This window comes from Salmo trutta, chromosome 2, assembly GCF_901001165.1.
Source record: "Salmo trutta chromosome 2, fSalTru1.1, whole genome shotgun sequence".
Taxonomy (NCBI): Eukaryota; Metazoa; Chordata; class Actinopteri; order Salmoniformes; family Salmonidae; genus Salmo; species Salmo trutta.
The window spans coordinates 58,858,135-58,871,633 of record NC_042958.1 but is presented as its reverse complement, the minus strand read 5'-3'; the positions used below and the strand labels follow the sequence as shown (position 1 = coordinate 58,871,633).

Genomic DNA, 13,499 nt, shown 5'->3' with positions numbered 1-13,499 from the left:
TGTCGAACATCTCATTCCAAAATCATGGGCATTAATATGGAGTTGGTCCCTCTTTTTTTGCCTTCCCACTCTTCTGGGAAGGCTTTCCACTAGATGTTGGAACATTGCTGCAGGGACTTGCTTCCATTCAGCCACAAGAGCGTTAGTGAGGTCAGGCACTGATGTTGGGCAATTAGGCCTGGCTCGCAGTTGGTGTTCCAATTCATCCCAAAGGTGTTCGATGGGGTTGAAGTCAGGGCTCAGTGTAGCCCAATCAACTTCTTCCACACCAATCTCGACAAACCATTCTGTATGGACCTCGCTTTGTGCACAGGGGCATTGTCATGCTGAAAAAGGAAAGTGCCTTCCCCAACTGTTAGAAGCACAGAATCGTCTAGAATGTAATTGTATGCTGTAGCGTTAAGATTTCCATTCACTGGAACTAAGGGGCCTAGCCCGAACCATGAAAAACAGCCCCTGACCATTATTCCTCCTCCACCAAACTTTACAGTTGGCACTATGCATTCAGGCAGGTAGCGTTCTCCTGGCATCCGTAAAACCCAGATTAGTCCGTCGGACTGCCAGATGGTGAAGTGTGATTCATCACTCCAGAGAACACGTTTCCACTACTCCAGAGACCATTGGCGGTGAGCTTTACACCACACCAGCCGCCACTTGGCATTGCACATGGTGATCTTAGGCTTGTGTGCGGCTGCTCGGCCATGAAAACCCATTTCATAAAGCTCCCAACGAACAGTTCTTGTGCTGACGTTGCTTCCAGAGGCAATTTGTAACTCGGTAGTGAGTGTTGCGACCGAGGACAGGCGATTTTTATGCGCTATGCGTTTCAGCACTCAGCGGTCCTGTTCGTTGTGTGGCCTACCACTTCACGGCTGAGCCGTTGTTGCTCCTAGATATTTCCACTTCACATTAACAGCACTTACAGTTGACCGGGGAAGCTCTGCCAGGGCAGACATTTGATGAACTGGCTTGTTGGAAAGTTGGGATCCTATGACGGTGCCGCATTGAAAGTCACTGAGCTCTTCGGTATGGGCCATTCTACTGCCAATGTTTGTCTATGGAGATTGCATGGCTGTGTGCTCGATTTTATGCACCTCTCAGCAACGGGTGTGGCTGAAATAGCCGAATCCACTAATTTGAAGGGGTGTCCACATACTTTTGTATAAAAAGTGTATGTTACCGTTAGCTTGCTGTGCAGCAATGTCTTCACACATCCTCAGACCTCAAGAGCTACCTGGATAACCGCAAGCAGATGGTGAGGTGGAGAACATACCATTCTAACTCACAGCCAGTCCCAGCTGGAGTTCCCCAGGGTGGTGTGCTCTCTCCCCTAATGTTTGTGCTATGCATGAACACCCTAGACTCCAGCCTTCCAATCAGCATCCATCCTGTCAAGTGTGCTGATGACCTCACACTCATAGAGTTGTTTCCTGGCAATCTACCTGGCCAAACACAAGCAGCCGTCTATGCAGTGACTGAGTGGGGAAAAACCAACTGCCTGCATGTGAACGAAAAGAAAACTAAGGATATGCTCATCAGCTTCAGAAAGGCTGCTGACAAGGCTTTTCCACCCGCGGTTGCTGTAAACTGCCTCCCAGTTGAGCGTTTGGAGTTTTTCCAACTGATAGGTGTGATGGTGTCAGCTGACCTGTACTGGGACGAGCATGTCCGGTATATCCTAAAAAAGCTTCAACCCAGGATCTACTACCTCCCAACTGAAGTCCTCCTGCAGATATACTTGACCTTCATCCGTCCCAATCATGGAGTATGCCTCGCCAGTGTGGCCTGGCCTTCCAAAGTGTCTCTCTAAGGACTTTAGAAGGCATTCAGAGACGAATCTGCTGTGTCATTGGCACTCCCTGCAACTCACTCCCATCTCTGGAGAGCAGGCATGATGAACCTACAGTCAAGACCTTCAAAGGGCTCCTGCATGGCCACACAAATCCTCTGCACTAGTTCTACCCTACACAGAGACAGCATAATCTAAGGAGTTTAAGGCAATACTCTATCGTAGAGGTCCCCAATTACATTTAGCCGTGGGCCAATTTTTCCTTGAGCGGATGGTCAGGGGGCCAGATATATATTTGGTACACTGCAAATTGACCGCAAGAATCCCAAACACATACAGTATAGTATTTGACAAAAACAGAATCATTTCATACCTTGATTATATTGGGACATGATCACATATGCCTCTCTATCTATGCGTGGGAATACTTGGTAACAGATTTCAGAAATTAAAATAACTTTGAGCTGATTTCCTGGTGATTTTACAGTCTTATGTCCAACATCAAAAACAAATGTTTTTTTTTATATACGTTATCATAAATACTGTATACTGAACAAAAATATAAACGCAACATGCAACAATTTCAACAATTTTACTGAATTACAGTTCATATAAGAAATCAGTCAATTGAAATGAACTCATTAGCCCCTAATCTATGGACTGCACATGACTGGGCAGGGGTGCGGCCCACCCACTGGGGAGCCAGGCCCAGCCAATCAGAATGATTTTTTCCCCACAAAAGGCCTTTGTTACAAACAGAAATACTCCTCAGTTTAATCAGCTGTCTGGGTGGCTGGTCTCAGACGATCCTGCAGATGAAGCCGGATGTGGAGGTCCTGGGCTGGAGTGGTTTTGAGACCGGTTGGACGTACTGCCAAATTCTCTAAAACGATCTTGGAGGCGTCTTATTGTAGAGAAATTAACATTTAATTATCTGGCAACAGCTCTGGTGGACATTCCTGCAGTCAGCATGCCAATTGCATGCTCTCTCAAAACTTGAGACATCTATGGCATTGTATTGTGTGACAAAACTGCACATTTTAGAGTGGCCTTTTATTGTCTCCAGCACAAGGTGCACCTGTGTAATGATCATGCTGTTTAATCAGCTTCTTGATATGCCACACCTGTCAGGTGGATGGATTATCTTGGCAAAGGAGAAATGCTCACTGTCAGGGATGTAACCAAATTTGTACAGAAAAAAATAGAGAAATAAGCTTTTTGTGCATATGGAACATTTCTGATCTTTTATTTCAGCTCATGAAATATGGGACCAACACTTTACATGGTGCGTTTATATTTTTGTTCGGTATACAGTGCATTCGGAAAGTATTCAGACCCCTTCCCTTTTTAAACATGTTGTTACGTTACAGCCTTATTCTAAAATGTATGAAATAAAAGGTTTTCCTCACCAATCTACTTTCAATACCCCTTTATGACAAAGTGAAAACAGGTTTTTTGACATTTTTGCAAATGTATTACATATACAAAACAGAAATACCTTTTTTACATAAGTATTCAGACCCTTTGCTATGAGACTCGAAATTGAGCTCAGGTGCATCCTGTTTCCATTGCTCATCCTTGATGTTTCTACAACTTGATTGGAGTCCACCTGTGGTAAATTCTATTGATTGGACATGGCTCATCTCAGCTTTGTCTTTCTAGGCTTTTGTTTTTTCTCCTCTCTTTAGCTCCTCGCTCCCTCATTTCCGTCCATCCCCCCACTCTCTCTCTCTCTCTCTCTCTCTCTTTCTCTCCCTTTTATTTTGACTCAGTGTAGAGTGGGATTCACACAGACCACCAGTTACCAGGCAACAGGCTAGAACTCTGAGACACATGCTCATCAGCTCTCACTAGCTATCCATCAGCTCTCTCTCGCATAGATAGGTACAAGAACTGTTGTTATATACGGCTGGTTACTCATATCATACTCTTAAAGGGTTACAAGGGAAGCCATTTTGATGGTGGTTTGCATGTCTATTTTGAATGTGAACTTTTACACATGGTGAGGTAACAAGTGTGGTCCTCGTTTAAACTGGGTTTGACTGGTTTTGGGTGGATTGACTGACTAGTATTGGGAAACATTATAGGAAAGGTTTAGCTTTTAACATGAGTCATCCTCTTAACTGCTGCCTCAGGTCCAGATTATCCCACATGTAAAAAGATGTTAACAACACCCCAACCATGGTTGTAGGATTATCATAGCAGTAAGGGGACATGTGGTGTACATGGCTTATACTAAGTACAGTATCTTCATTTTGAGTGGGACTAGAGTGATCATCATTTGAACCTGCCTCAAAAAGCGTGCTATCCGGGATCCTTGGGACGTCCCTATCCCATTGAAGTTGACATTTGAAGTGGTTAAGGGTAGGGTTAGTTAGGTAAAGGGTTATGGTTAAAGTTAGGGTAAGGGTAGGGATTATGGTTAGAGAACACATGGAATGGCATCAAACACATGAAAACCAAATGGAATGGAAACCATGTGTTTGATGTGTTTGATCATTCTCCAATCATTACATTTTAGCCATTATAATAAGCCACCCTCCCTCCACCAGCCTCAATTGGTATAGGGATTACACTCAACTGTATACTAAGATACAGTTATATTTTCATCATGCACTAATACACACAGCCATTTTATAGTTCTGTAATAACACATCAATTGTAGCCCATGTATTTGTTTTGTTTGAGGTAGTTACACATTTGGGAAAAGTATGACTTTTCACAGTTCTGGAGCAGTTCCTCTCTTGATCAATGGGGAAACACAAAACTGAAAAAGCCAGTGACAAGTCTGAAATTAGTCTCAAAAATAGGAAGTCCCTAGTGAAACAGAATGCCCTCGTTTTTCACCTCAAGGCCGCCACGCGATTGATCGTGTCGCTCTTCTACTGCAGTGTGTTTTGATCTAGGAGAGTGGACTGGTTCTCTGGAGACCAGGAGGGAATCACAACGACATGGTCGAGGAGGGAAGGAGCGAGGGAAGGCGCTAGGGAAGGGGAAAGACACTGAATTAAGGCTTTGAAGAAGAAGAAACACTTTCATTCACTCAGGTTCCCCCTAGGTAGAATTGTGCTTTGTTTAAATGTTATATAACCAAGGCTATGTCCACAAAATTCACTTCAGTGTTTTTGGTAGATGACAAAAAGCACAATATAACCAATGAAGAAGGAGTTTGTATGACCTACAGTTGAAGTCGGAAGTTTATATACATTTAAACTCAGTTTTTCACAATTCCTGATATTTAATCCAAGTAAACATTCCCTGTTTTAGGTCAGTTAGGATCACCACTTTATTTTAAGAATGTGAAATGTCAGAATAATAGGAGAGATAATTATTTATTTCAGCTTTTATTTCTTTCATCACATTCCCAGTGGGTCAGAAGTTTACATACACTCAATTAGTATTTGGTAGCATTGCCTTTAAATTGTTTAACTTGGGTCAAACGTTTTGGGTAGCCTTCCATAAGCTTCCCACAATAAGTTGGGTGAATTTTGGCCCATTCCTCCTGACAGAGTTGGTGTAACTGTGTCAGGTTTGTAGGCCTCCTTGCTCGCACACACTTTTTCAGTTCTGCCCACACATTTTCTATATGATTTAGGTCAGGGCTTTGTGATGGCCACTCCAATACCTTGACTTTGTTGTCCTTAGGCCATTTTGCCACAACTTTGGAAGTATGCTTGGGGTCATTGTCCATTTGGAAGACCCATTTGCGACCAAGCTTTAACTTCCTGACTGATGTCTTGAGATGTTGCTTCAATATATCCACATAATTTCCCTCCCTCATGATGCCATCTATTCTGTGAAGTGCACCAGTCCCTCCTGCAGAAAAGCACCCCCACAACATGATGCTGCCACCCCTGTGCTTCACGGTTGGTATGGTGTTCTTCGGCTTGCAAGCATCCCCCTTTTTCCTCCAAACATAATGATGGTCATTATGGCCAAACAGTTCTATTTTTGTTTCATTAGACCAGAGGACATTTCTCCAAAAAGTACGGTCTTTATCCCCATGTGCAGTTGCAAACCTTAGTCTGGCTTTTTTTATGGCGGTTTTGGAGCAGTGGCTTCTTCCTTGCTGAGCAGCCTTTCAGGTTATGTCGATAAAGGACTTGTTTTACTGTGGATATAGATACTTTTTTACCTGTTTCCTCCAGCATCTTCACAAGGTCCTTTGGGATTGATTTGCAATTTTCGCACCAAAGTACGTTCATCTCTAGGAGAGAGAACACGTCTCCTTCCTGAGCAGTATGACGGCTGCATGGTCCCATGGTGTTTATACTTGCGTACTATTGTTTGTACAGATGAACGTGGTACCTTCAGGTGTTTGGAAATTGCTCCCAAGGATGAACCAGACTTGTGGAGGTCTACAAGTTTTTTTCTTTTGATTGTCCCATGATGTCAAGCAAAGAGGCAATGAGTTTGAAGGTAGGCCTTGAAACACATCCACAGGTACACCTCCAATTGACTTAAGTTATGTCAATTAGCCTATCAGAAGCTTCTAAAGCCATGGCATACTTTTCTGGAATTTTCCATTTTAGTCATTTAGCAGACGCTCTTATCCAGAGCGATTTACAGTAGTGAGTGCATACATTTCATAGATTTTTCTGTACTGGTCCCCCGTGGGAATCGAACCCACAACCCTGTCGTTGCAAACACCATGCTCTACCAACTGAGCTGTTTAAAGGTACAGTCAACTTAGTGTATGATAACTTCTGACCCACTGGAATTGTGATACCGTGAATTATAAGTGAAATAATCTGTCTGTAAACAATTGTTGGAAAAATTACTTGTGTCATGCACAAAGTAGATGTCCTAACCGACTTGCCAAAACTATAGTTTGTAACAAGAAATTTGTGGACTGGTTGAAAAACGAGTTTTAATGACTCCAACCTAAGTGTATGTAACCTTCCGACTTCAACTGTATGAGTTCGGCCATTGAAACTACTCTTTCTCATCTCTGTCTTCTAATGGACAGTCACAGAGGGAGACAGCTGGAAAGTGATTGGTTGAACGTGATTGGTTGACCTGTTGCTAATGAGGCGTGGTAAAACAGCAACCAGGTTGCTCATCCTTCTGTTTGTTGTTGCCATAGCGATGAGGAGGAGATGCGGAAGTCTTTCTCAGAGCTGGGGGACACCAACCAGGCAGACTCCACCTCTAAACACATGAAGAGCATGGCCAGCGGTGAGAAACACCTAGTGGCCATGTCCCAGCCCTCGGGAGCCCTGCTGTACAAGAACGGCTTCCTGGTGCGCAAGGTGCACGCTGACTCAGACGGCAAGAGAAGTACGTGTCAAAACCATAGATATATTGTACATGTATAGCTTATTGGTCTGAACCCACATTGACCCCCCTATAAATCCTCACAGTATGTGTCATATTCCTTTCTTATTCTCATCACTGTTTATTTGTTAAGCCCACCCATCTTTATAGTCATGTTTTTGTTTAGTTTAATGTTTTGTTTTGACTCTGTTTTTTTTGTTTTCTTTTCATTTCTACATTTGTAAAGCGACTTTGAGCCCTTGAAACGCGCTATATAAGTCCCATGTTTTTACAATTATTATTATTATTATTATTATTATCATTATTACTCATTTAGCCCTATGCTGTTATTTTAGCAACAGCTACAGCATACTTATTGTGGTCCACATACAGTAAATCGTATAACTTTCTTTGGAACAATGAGAGTTTTGTGGCTCTGTTCCAACATACATACTAGCCTACCACTTTGTATGAAGCAATGTATAAGTATGTATAGGTGTGAAGTTAGGATGGACATTTGAAGGTGACCTATGTTTTGACCAAACTATTCTCCTGATCTCAGCACCACGTGGGAAGAGAGGATGGAAGACATTCTATGGCATTCTGAAGGGGCTGATTCTCTACCTGCAGAAGGTGAGCAGGTGTGACTACACTTCTGTCACTTCTGTCTCACTTTATGAACTCGCAACACATTCACTGTCCCGAAATTCTGAAAAGTCTATAAATGCCTGCTCAATCAACTCACTTTTTATGTTCTGAAAATTAGGTCTAAAAAGACTGCTAAGATGATCCTACTTTGTTACGTACTCATACACAATAACATTTGTGATACACATGGAAGTATACCCATCTTTGATTGACACACACTGAAATACAGATCTCACTCTCCAGCCATCCGGATGGCTTTCCATACCCTGTTGGGTGTTGATATTATCAGTATGAGGTAATGCATAAAGGTTGAGTCTTTGGTTCAGTGCCTTCAGGCTGCAGTCCTCAGACCTGCCATTGCCGTCTATACCCATTTGGACCAGTGGTCCTGGCCTTTGCTACGGGCAGCCCTGCCAGCTTCTTGGACTTGTGTGTAACTCGGCCACTTTGAACAGAAGCAAGGGTCCCAACCAGAGGCAGTCCCATGGCGACGCAGCTGTGCCAATGATGTATGTTATGTACTGTATGTCTATTGGCAGTGCTCTCTGGTCCAACGGTCATGTCTGAGTTGGGCAGAGGCAAGGCACCTACCCGGGTGTCAAAAATACCCATTTCCTTAGTATGGTTTGTTCTGTAACATCCCATCAACAAGTCTTCCTGCTAAAAGAGAGGTCTGGACACAGTTATCTTCTAGATTGTCCTGATTCAATCACCAACGGTTCAGTTAACCTTTTACTGCAGTGGGCTAAATCAGGGTCACACAGAGTGTTTCTGGGTAGTGTTAAACAAATCTACTTTGAAACAAAAGTATACACCTCACTCACATGGTTATGGGCTTTAACAAAAGAAGACACCTGTTCCATGTCAGATATAGAGTTGACATGTATTACATTTTGAGTTTGCATCCCAATATTACACTTTATTTAAATCACAGAAGACTGAAATATAACAAAACCGTTTGACATAGAAACACCGGATTTTCTGCAGGTTTAAAAAAAATAATGTTTATTAATTAGGAAATTATAAAAGATAGTAATAACATTCCACCCATGAGGCCACTAGAGGGAGATTTGGTCATTTGATTGCAGGAAAGGGCTACAATCAATTGCTGTGATTTTTGATTGCTGGAATTTCACACCCTAACATCCAATGCCAACTCACTGATGCTTTACATACTCACATGACAACTCAATTAGATTACCGGTACTCAAAGAACCATCTGGGGGTTGAATACACTACCCTGTGGTCAGAACTACTGCGATGGTCAATAATGACATCATGATGTAATCACACTTTATGATGATTGTCATTGTTTGACCATGCAGGGAGAGTACCGGCCAGATAAACAGCTGTCGGACGAGGATCTGAAGAACGCCGTGTCCATCCACCACTCTCTGGCCATGAGGGCTGCTGACTACAGCAAGAGACCCAATGTGTTCTACCTCCGAACCGCCGACTGGAGGGTCTACCTCTTCCAGGCACCGTGAGTCCCATCCCTCGCTTCACTCTTCTTCTCTCATTCCTCTGTAAGATTGAACCATCCCTTGCTTTCACGAGTTCAGGTTACACACTATAAGTTGAATGCGAGATGGTTCATTATTTGGCTTGGAGCCATAACCTGCAACTGCTCCCTGCACAGCACACATCTGCCCTTGGTTAACATCTGCCCTTGGTTAACATCTGCCCTTGGTTAACATCTGCCCTCGGTTAACATCTACCCTCTGTTAACATCTGCCCTTGGTTAACATCTGTCCTCGGTTAACATCTACCCTCTGTTAACATCTGCCCTCGGTTAACATCTACCCTCTGTTAACATCTGCCCTCGGTTAACATCTGCCCTCGGTTAACATCTGCCCTCTGTTAACATCTGCCCTCGGTTAACATCTGCCCTCGGTTAACATCTGCCCTCGGTTAACATCTGCCCTCTGTTAACATCTGCCCTCGGTTAACATCTGCCCTCTGTTAACATCTGCCCTCTGTTAACATCTGCCCTCTGTTAACATCTGCCCTCGGTTAACATCTGCCCTCGGTTAACATCTGCCCTCTGTTAACATCTGCCCTCTGTTAACATCTGCCCTCGGTTAACATCTGCCCTCGGTTAACATCTGCCCTCGGTTAACATTTGCCCTCGGTTAACATCTGCCCTCGGTTAACATCTGCCCTCTGTTAACATCTGCCCTCGGTTAACATCTGCCCTCGGTTAACATCTGCCCTCTGTTAACATCTGCCCTCGGTTAACATCTGCCCTCGGTTAACATCTGCCCTCGGTTAACATCTGCCCTCGGTTAACATCTGCCCTCTGTTAACATCTGCCCTCTGTTAACATCTGCCCTCGGTTAACATCTGCCCTCTGTTAACATCTGCCCTCGGTTAACATCTGCCCTCTGTTAACATCTGCCCTCGGTTAACATCTGCCCTCGGTTAAAAATAGGATTTTCAATTGTTTGGTCCCCATAAGGATAGTAAAACATTTTGATAGTCACCCACAAGGTCAAATGCTATTTCTAGGGGGTTTAGGGATAAGGTAGAATTTGTGTTAGGGTTAGAATTAGGGTTAAGAGTTAGGGTTAGGTTTAGGGTTAGGGGTTAGGGAAAATAGGATCGAGATTTTTTATAAATTGTGTGTCCCCACAAGGTTAGTTAACAAGACTGTGTGTGTGTGTGTGTGTGTGTGTGTGTGTGTGTGTGTGTGTGTGTGTGTGTGTGTGTGTGTGTGTGTGTGTGTGTGTGTGTGTGTGTGTGTGTGTGTGTTTGGGAGGAGGAGGGTGAGGGGGGTGTAAATCAAGAATGCAGAGGCACATGATGTGGCCACATGTTCCAGTCACCCAGGAGGACCAGCTCTGCTCCAGTTGCAGCCTGTCCCAGATACCTTCCTCTCTCTCGATCTGTCTTTCTCTCTCTCTCTCTCTCTATCTCACTTTCCTTCCTTTCTCTCCCTCCCTCTCTCTCACTTAACTTCCTTTCCCTCCATCCCTCTCTCTCACTCTCCCTCTCTTTCTGTCACTCTCTGTCTCTCCCACCCCCCTCTCTCCTTTCCTGCCTCTCTCACCCTCTTTCACCCCACTCTCACCCTCTTTCACCCTCTCTCTCTTCCTCTGTTTCTCCCCCCTCTCTCTGTCGCTCCCTCTCTCCATCCCTATCTCTCTCTCTTTCTCTCTCCCTCCCTCCCACCCTCTCGTCCTCTCTCTCATTTCTCAGCCAGTGTCCAGGTAGTTGTGACAAAACCGTCTGATTCAATCTGATTACTCTCTGGGGTCTCTAATGGCCCGTTAGTAGATAACATCTATTAATTGGCCCCTCAATTATTTATTTCTCAACAGCAAAGCAACGTTTTTCAGTACAGCAGCTGTGATGATAATCACTATGATGGCTTAGTTTAGCTCTGTGCAGTAGGGATTTATATGTGTGGTGTGTGTGCGTGCGTGTGCGTGTGTGCGTGCGTGCGTGTGTTTGTACAACAAGATCTCATAAACTCTGTGTGTGTGTTTGTGTGTGTGTGTGTGTTTTGTCCTCCATAGAAACGCGGAGCAAATGCAGTCGTGGATCACGCGCATCAACACGGTATCAGCCATGTTCTCAGCACCACCCTTCCCTGCAGCCATTGGTTCACAGAAGAAATTCGCCCGACCGCTGCTGCCAGGCTCCACCTCCAAACTGTCACAGGTACCCGCCTCCGTACCATGTCCTCATATCACCAAACACATTTACCATACCACATCACTACCGTAATTGAAAACATCCCCGAAGGCACACTTCAAAATGAATAAATGCTATTATTTTAAATGTCCACAAGGATGATTAAAGGACAAAACTCGCGATGATCTCAGAAATAAAATATAGGCCTACAGAGGTCAAACTAGTGATGATCATGTGCTGGGATAGAATGCATGTCCCTCTGGTGACCTGGGTGGTGAACTCTGACCCTAAGTATCTGTGCTTACAGGAGGAGCAGGTCCAGTCCCATGAGGCTCGGTTCCGGGCCATCTCCACTGAACTGGCTGAGCTGCGCTCGTATCCTCCAGACCGAAAGGTCAAAGGCCGTGAGCTGGAGGAGTACCGCCAACGGGACGAGTACCTGGAGTTTGAGGTGAGCCCGAAGCGACAGTGTGTGAACTTTTCAAAGGCTACAGGAAAAGAAAAGAAAGAAATTGGAATCAAGTCAAGCGTTAAGCAATTATGCAGCACTGCATTTCTGCCTCGCTCACGTTCTCAGTCCTCTCTCTCTCTCCCTTCCCTTCCCCCCTCTTCCTCTCCCTCTCCCTCTGTCCCCCTCTGCCTCCCTCCCCTCCCTCTTCTGTAATGTAGAAAACGCGCTATGGTACCTACGCCATGCTACTGCGGGCCAAGATCCGCTGCGGCGAGGATGACTTGTCCGTATTCGAGGCCCAGATCCTGGAGGACAATGGCCTGCAGCGCGCCCACTCCAGCCCCACACTGCAGGACAGCAGCCAGGCCAGCCAGGCCTCCCAGGGCAGCAGCACCAAGGAGCCGGTGGGCTGTAGCGGTATAGGAAAAGGCTCCAAGCGCACCGAGGGCCAGAGATACAGCTACCGCCAGGCCGTCAAGAAGTGAGTCGGGGTGGGGTGCTGGGTGGTGATGACGTGGCAGGCTTGTCTCCCTGCGCAGGTTATTTGAGATCCGGGTGAGGGGGGTTATAGGAGCTTGAAAAGGAGTGGGGTGAGAGTTTACTGTATACACCCCCCCCCCCCCCCCCCAATGGCGCCCCCATCCAGCACCCCCGATCTCCTCAGCCAGTAGGGGAGATGCAGAGGTGCAAGTCCTATGACTGGCGCGGTCACTGGCCAATGCCAGCGGTGTGTTGGGACATGAGGGAGGGAGGAGCACTGGAGAGGTCATGGAGCTTGGACAGGAGGTATTTGAGAGAAGGCTTTCTGGATACAGTAATAGACTGTAGTATACCATACGGTAAGACAGAGGGTCCTCCTGTAAGTGGTAGCTCTGCTGTACAGGGACTCCCATCCAGCATCCTTTCCTTCTAATTCTTTGAGGTCACCTCTCTCACAAACCCCTCCACCAACCTTTTTTCTTGACGTTGTTTTTTCTGATTTGGGACCAAACATGTTTACACGTTTGACACCTTAAGTCTCCAATGACTGTTCTGTTGATTTCAACATGTGTTACAGTACTGTAATACTACAGTAAGAGGAGCTAGACTCATTGCAGTTCCATTTTTTCCACAACTTCAGGGTGTGTCCACATTCCATGAGGGAGCCTAAACACTAGGGTACTTGCAGTTCCTGAACTTTTCTTTGGGGCAAATATGGCGGCAACAAGGTGGCTCTAGTGGATCCGTAATGGCAGTGCACTGTGCATCGGGATCCGCAATGGAGGCTCAGTTGCAGCTCTTCCTCCTGGCCCGAATTAGGGCGAGGGCAGAGGAGAGACTGAGCTCTCATGACTTCAGACACTCCACTCTCCACACACTCTCACTCTTCTCCCCTCTCAGAGAGGGGGTAACTGTGGCTCCCATCTCTATCCTATCTCCCAAATGGGTTGTCAGAGTGGCGGGTGTCATTTGAGACATGTCATTATAAACTGGGTGGTTCGAGCCCTGAATGCTGATTGGCCGACAGCTGTGGCATATCAGACCGTATACCACGAGTATGACAAAACATTTATTTTTACTGCTCTAATTACGTTGGTAACCTGTTTATAATAGCAATAAGGCAGCTCGGGGGATGCGTCGTGCCTACGAACAGCCCTTAGCCGAGGTATATTGGCCATATACCACACCCCCTTGTGCCTTATTGCTTAGTTGTATTGCATCATCCTCTCAGCAAGAGAG

General features: G+C 45.3%; 1 protein-coding gene across 2 annotated transcripts in view; it reads left to right on the top strand.

The window, feature by feature from the left end:
* LOC115158936 (uncharacterized) overlaps nucleotides 1-12,402 on the top strand; it is a 58,350-nt gene extending 45,948 nt beyond the window's left edge. Inside the window, exons 12-17 of one of the 2 annotated variants that reach the window (XM_029708379.1) lie at nucleotides 6,876-7,069; nucleotides 7,608-7,678; nucleotides 9,019-9,176; nucleotides 11,212-11,356; nucleotides 11,637-11,780; nucleotides 11,999-12,402. In XM_029708379.1, the coding sequence (XP_029564239.1) occupies nucleotides 6,876-7,069; nucleotides 7,608-7,678; nucleotides 9,019-9,176; nucleotides 11,212-11,356; nucleotides 11,637-11,780; nucleotides 11,999-12,265 (979 nt within the window). In that variant the 3' untranslated portion in view covers nucleotides 12,266-12,402. Of the gene's footprint in view, nucleotides 1-6,875; nucleotides 7,070-7,607; nucleotides 7,687-9,018; nucleotides 9,177-11,211; nucleotides 11,357-11,636; nucleotides 11,781-11,998 lie in introns of those variants that run through there. The other variant, XM_029708383.1, reaches the window with a different exon arrangement.
* Nucleotides 12,403-13,499: the final 1,097 nt, after the last annotated feature.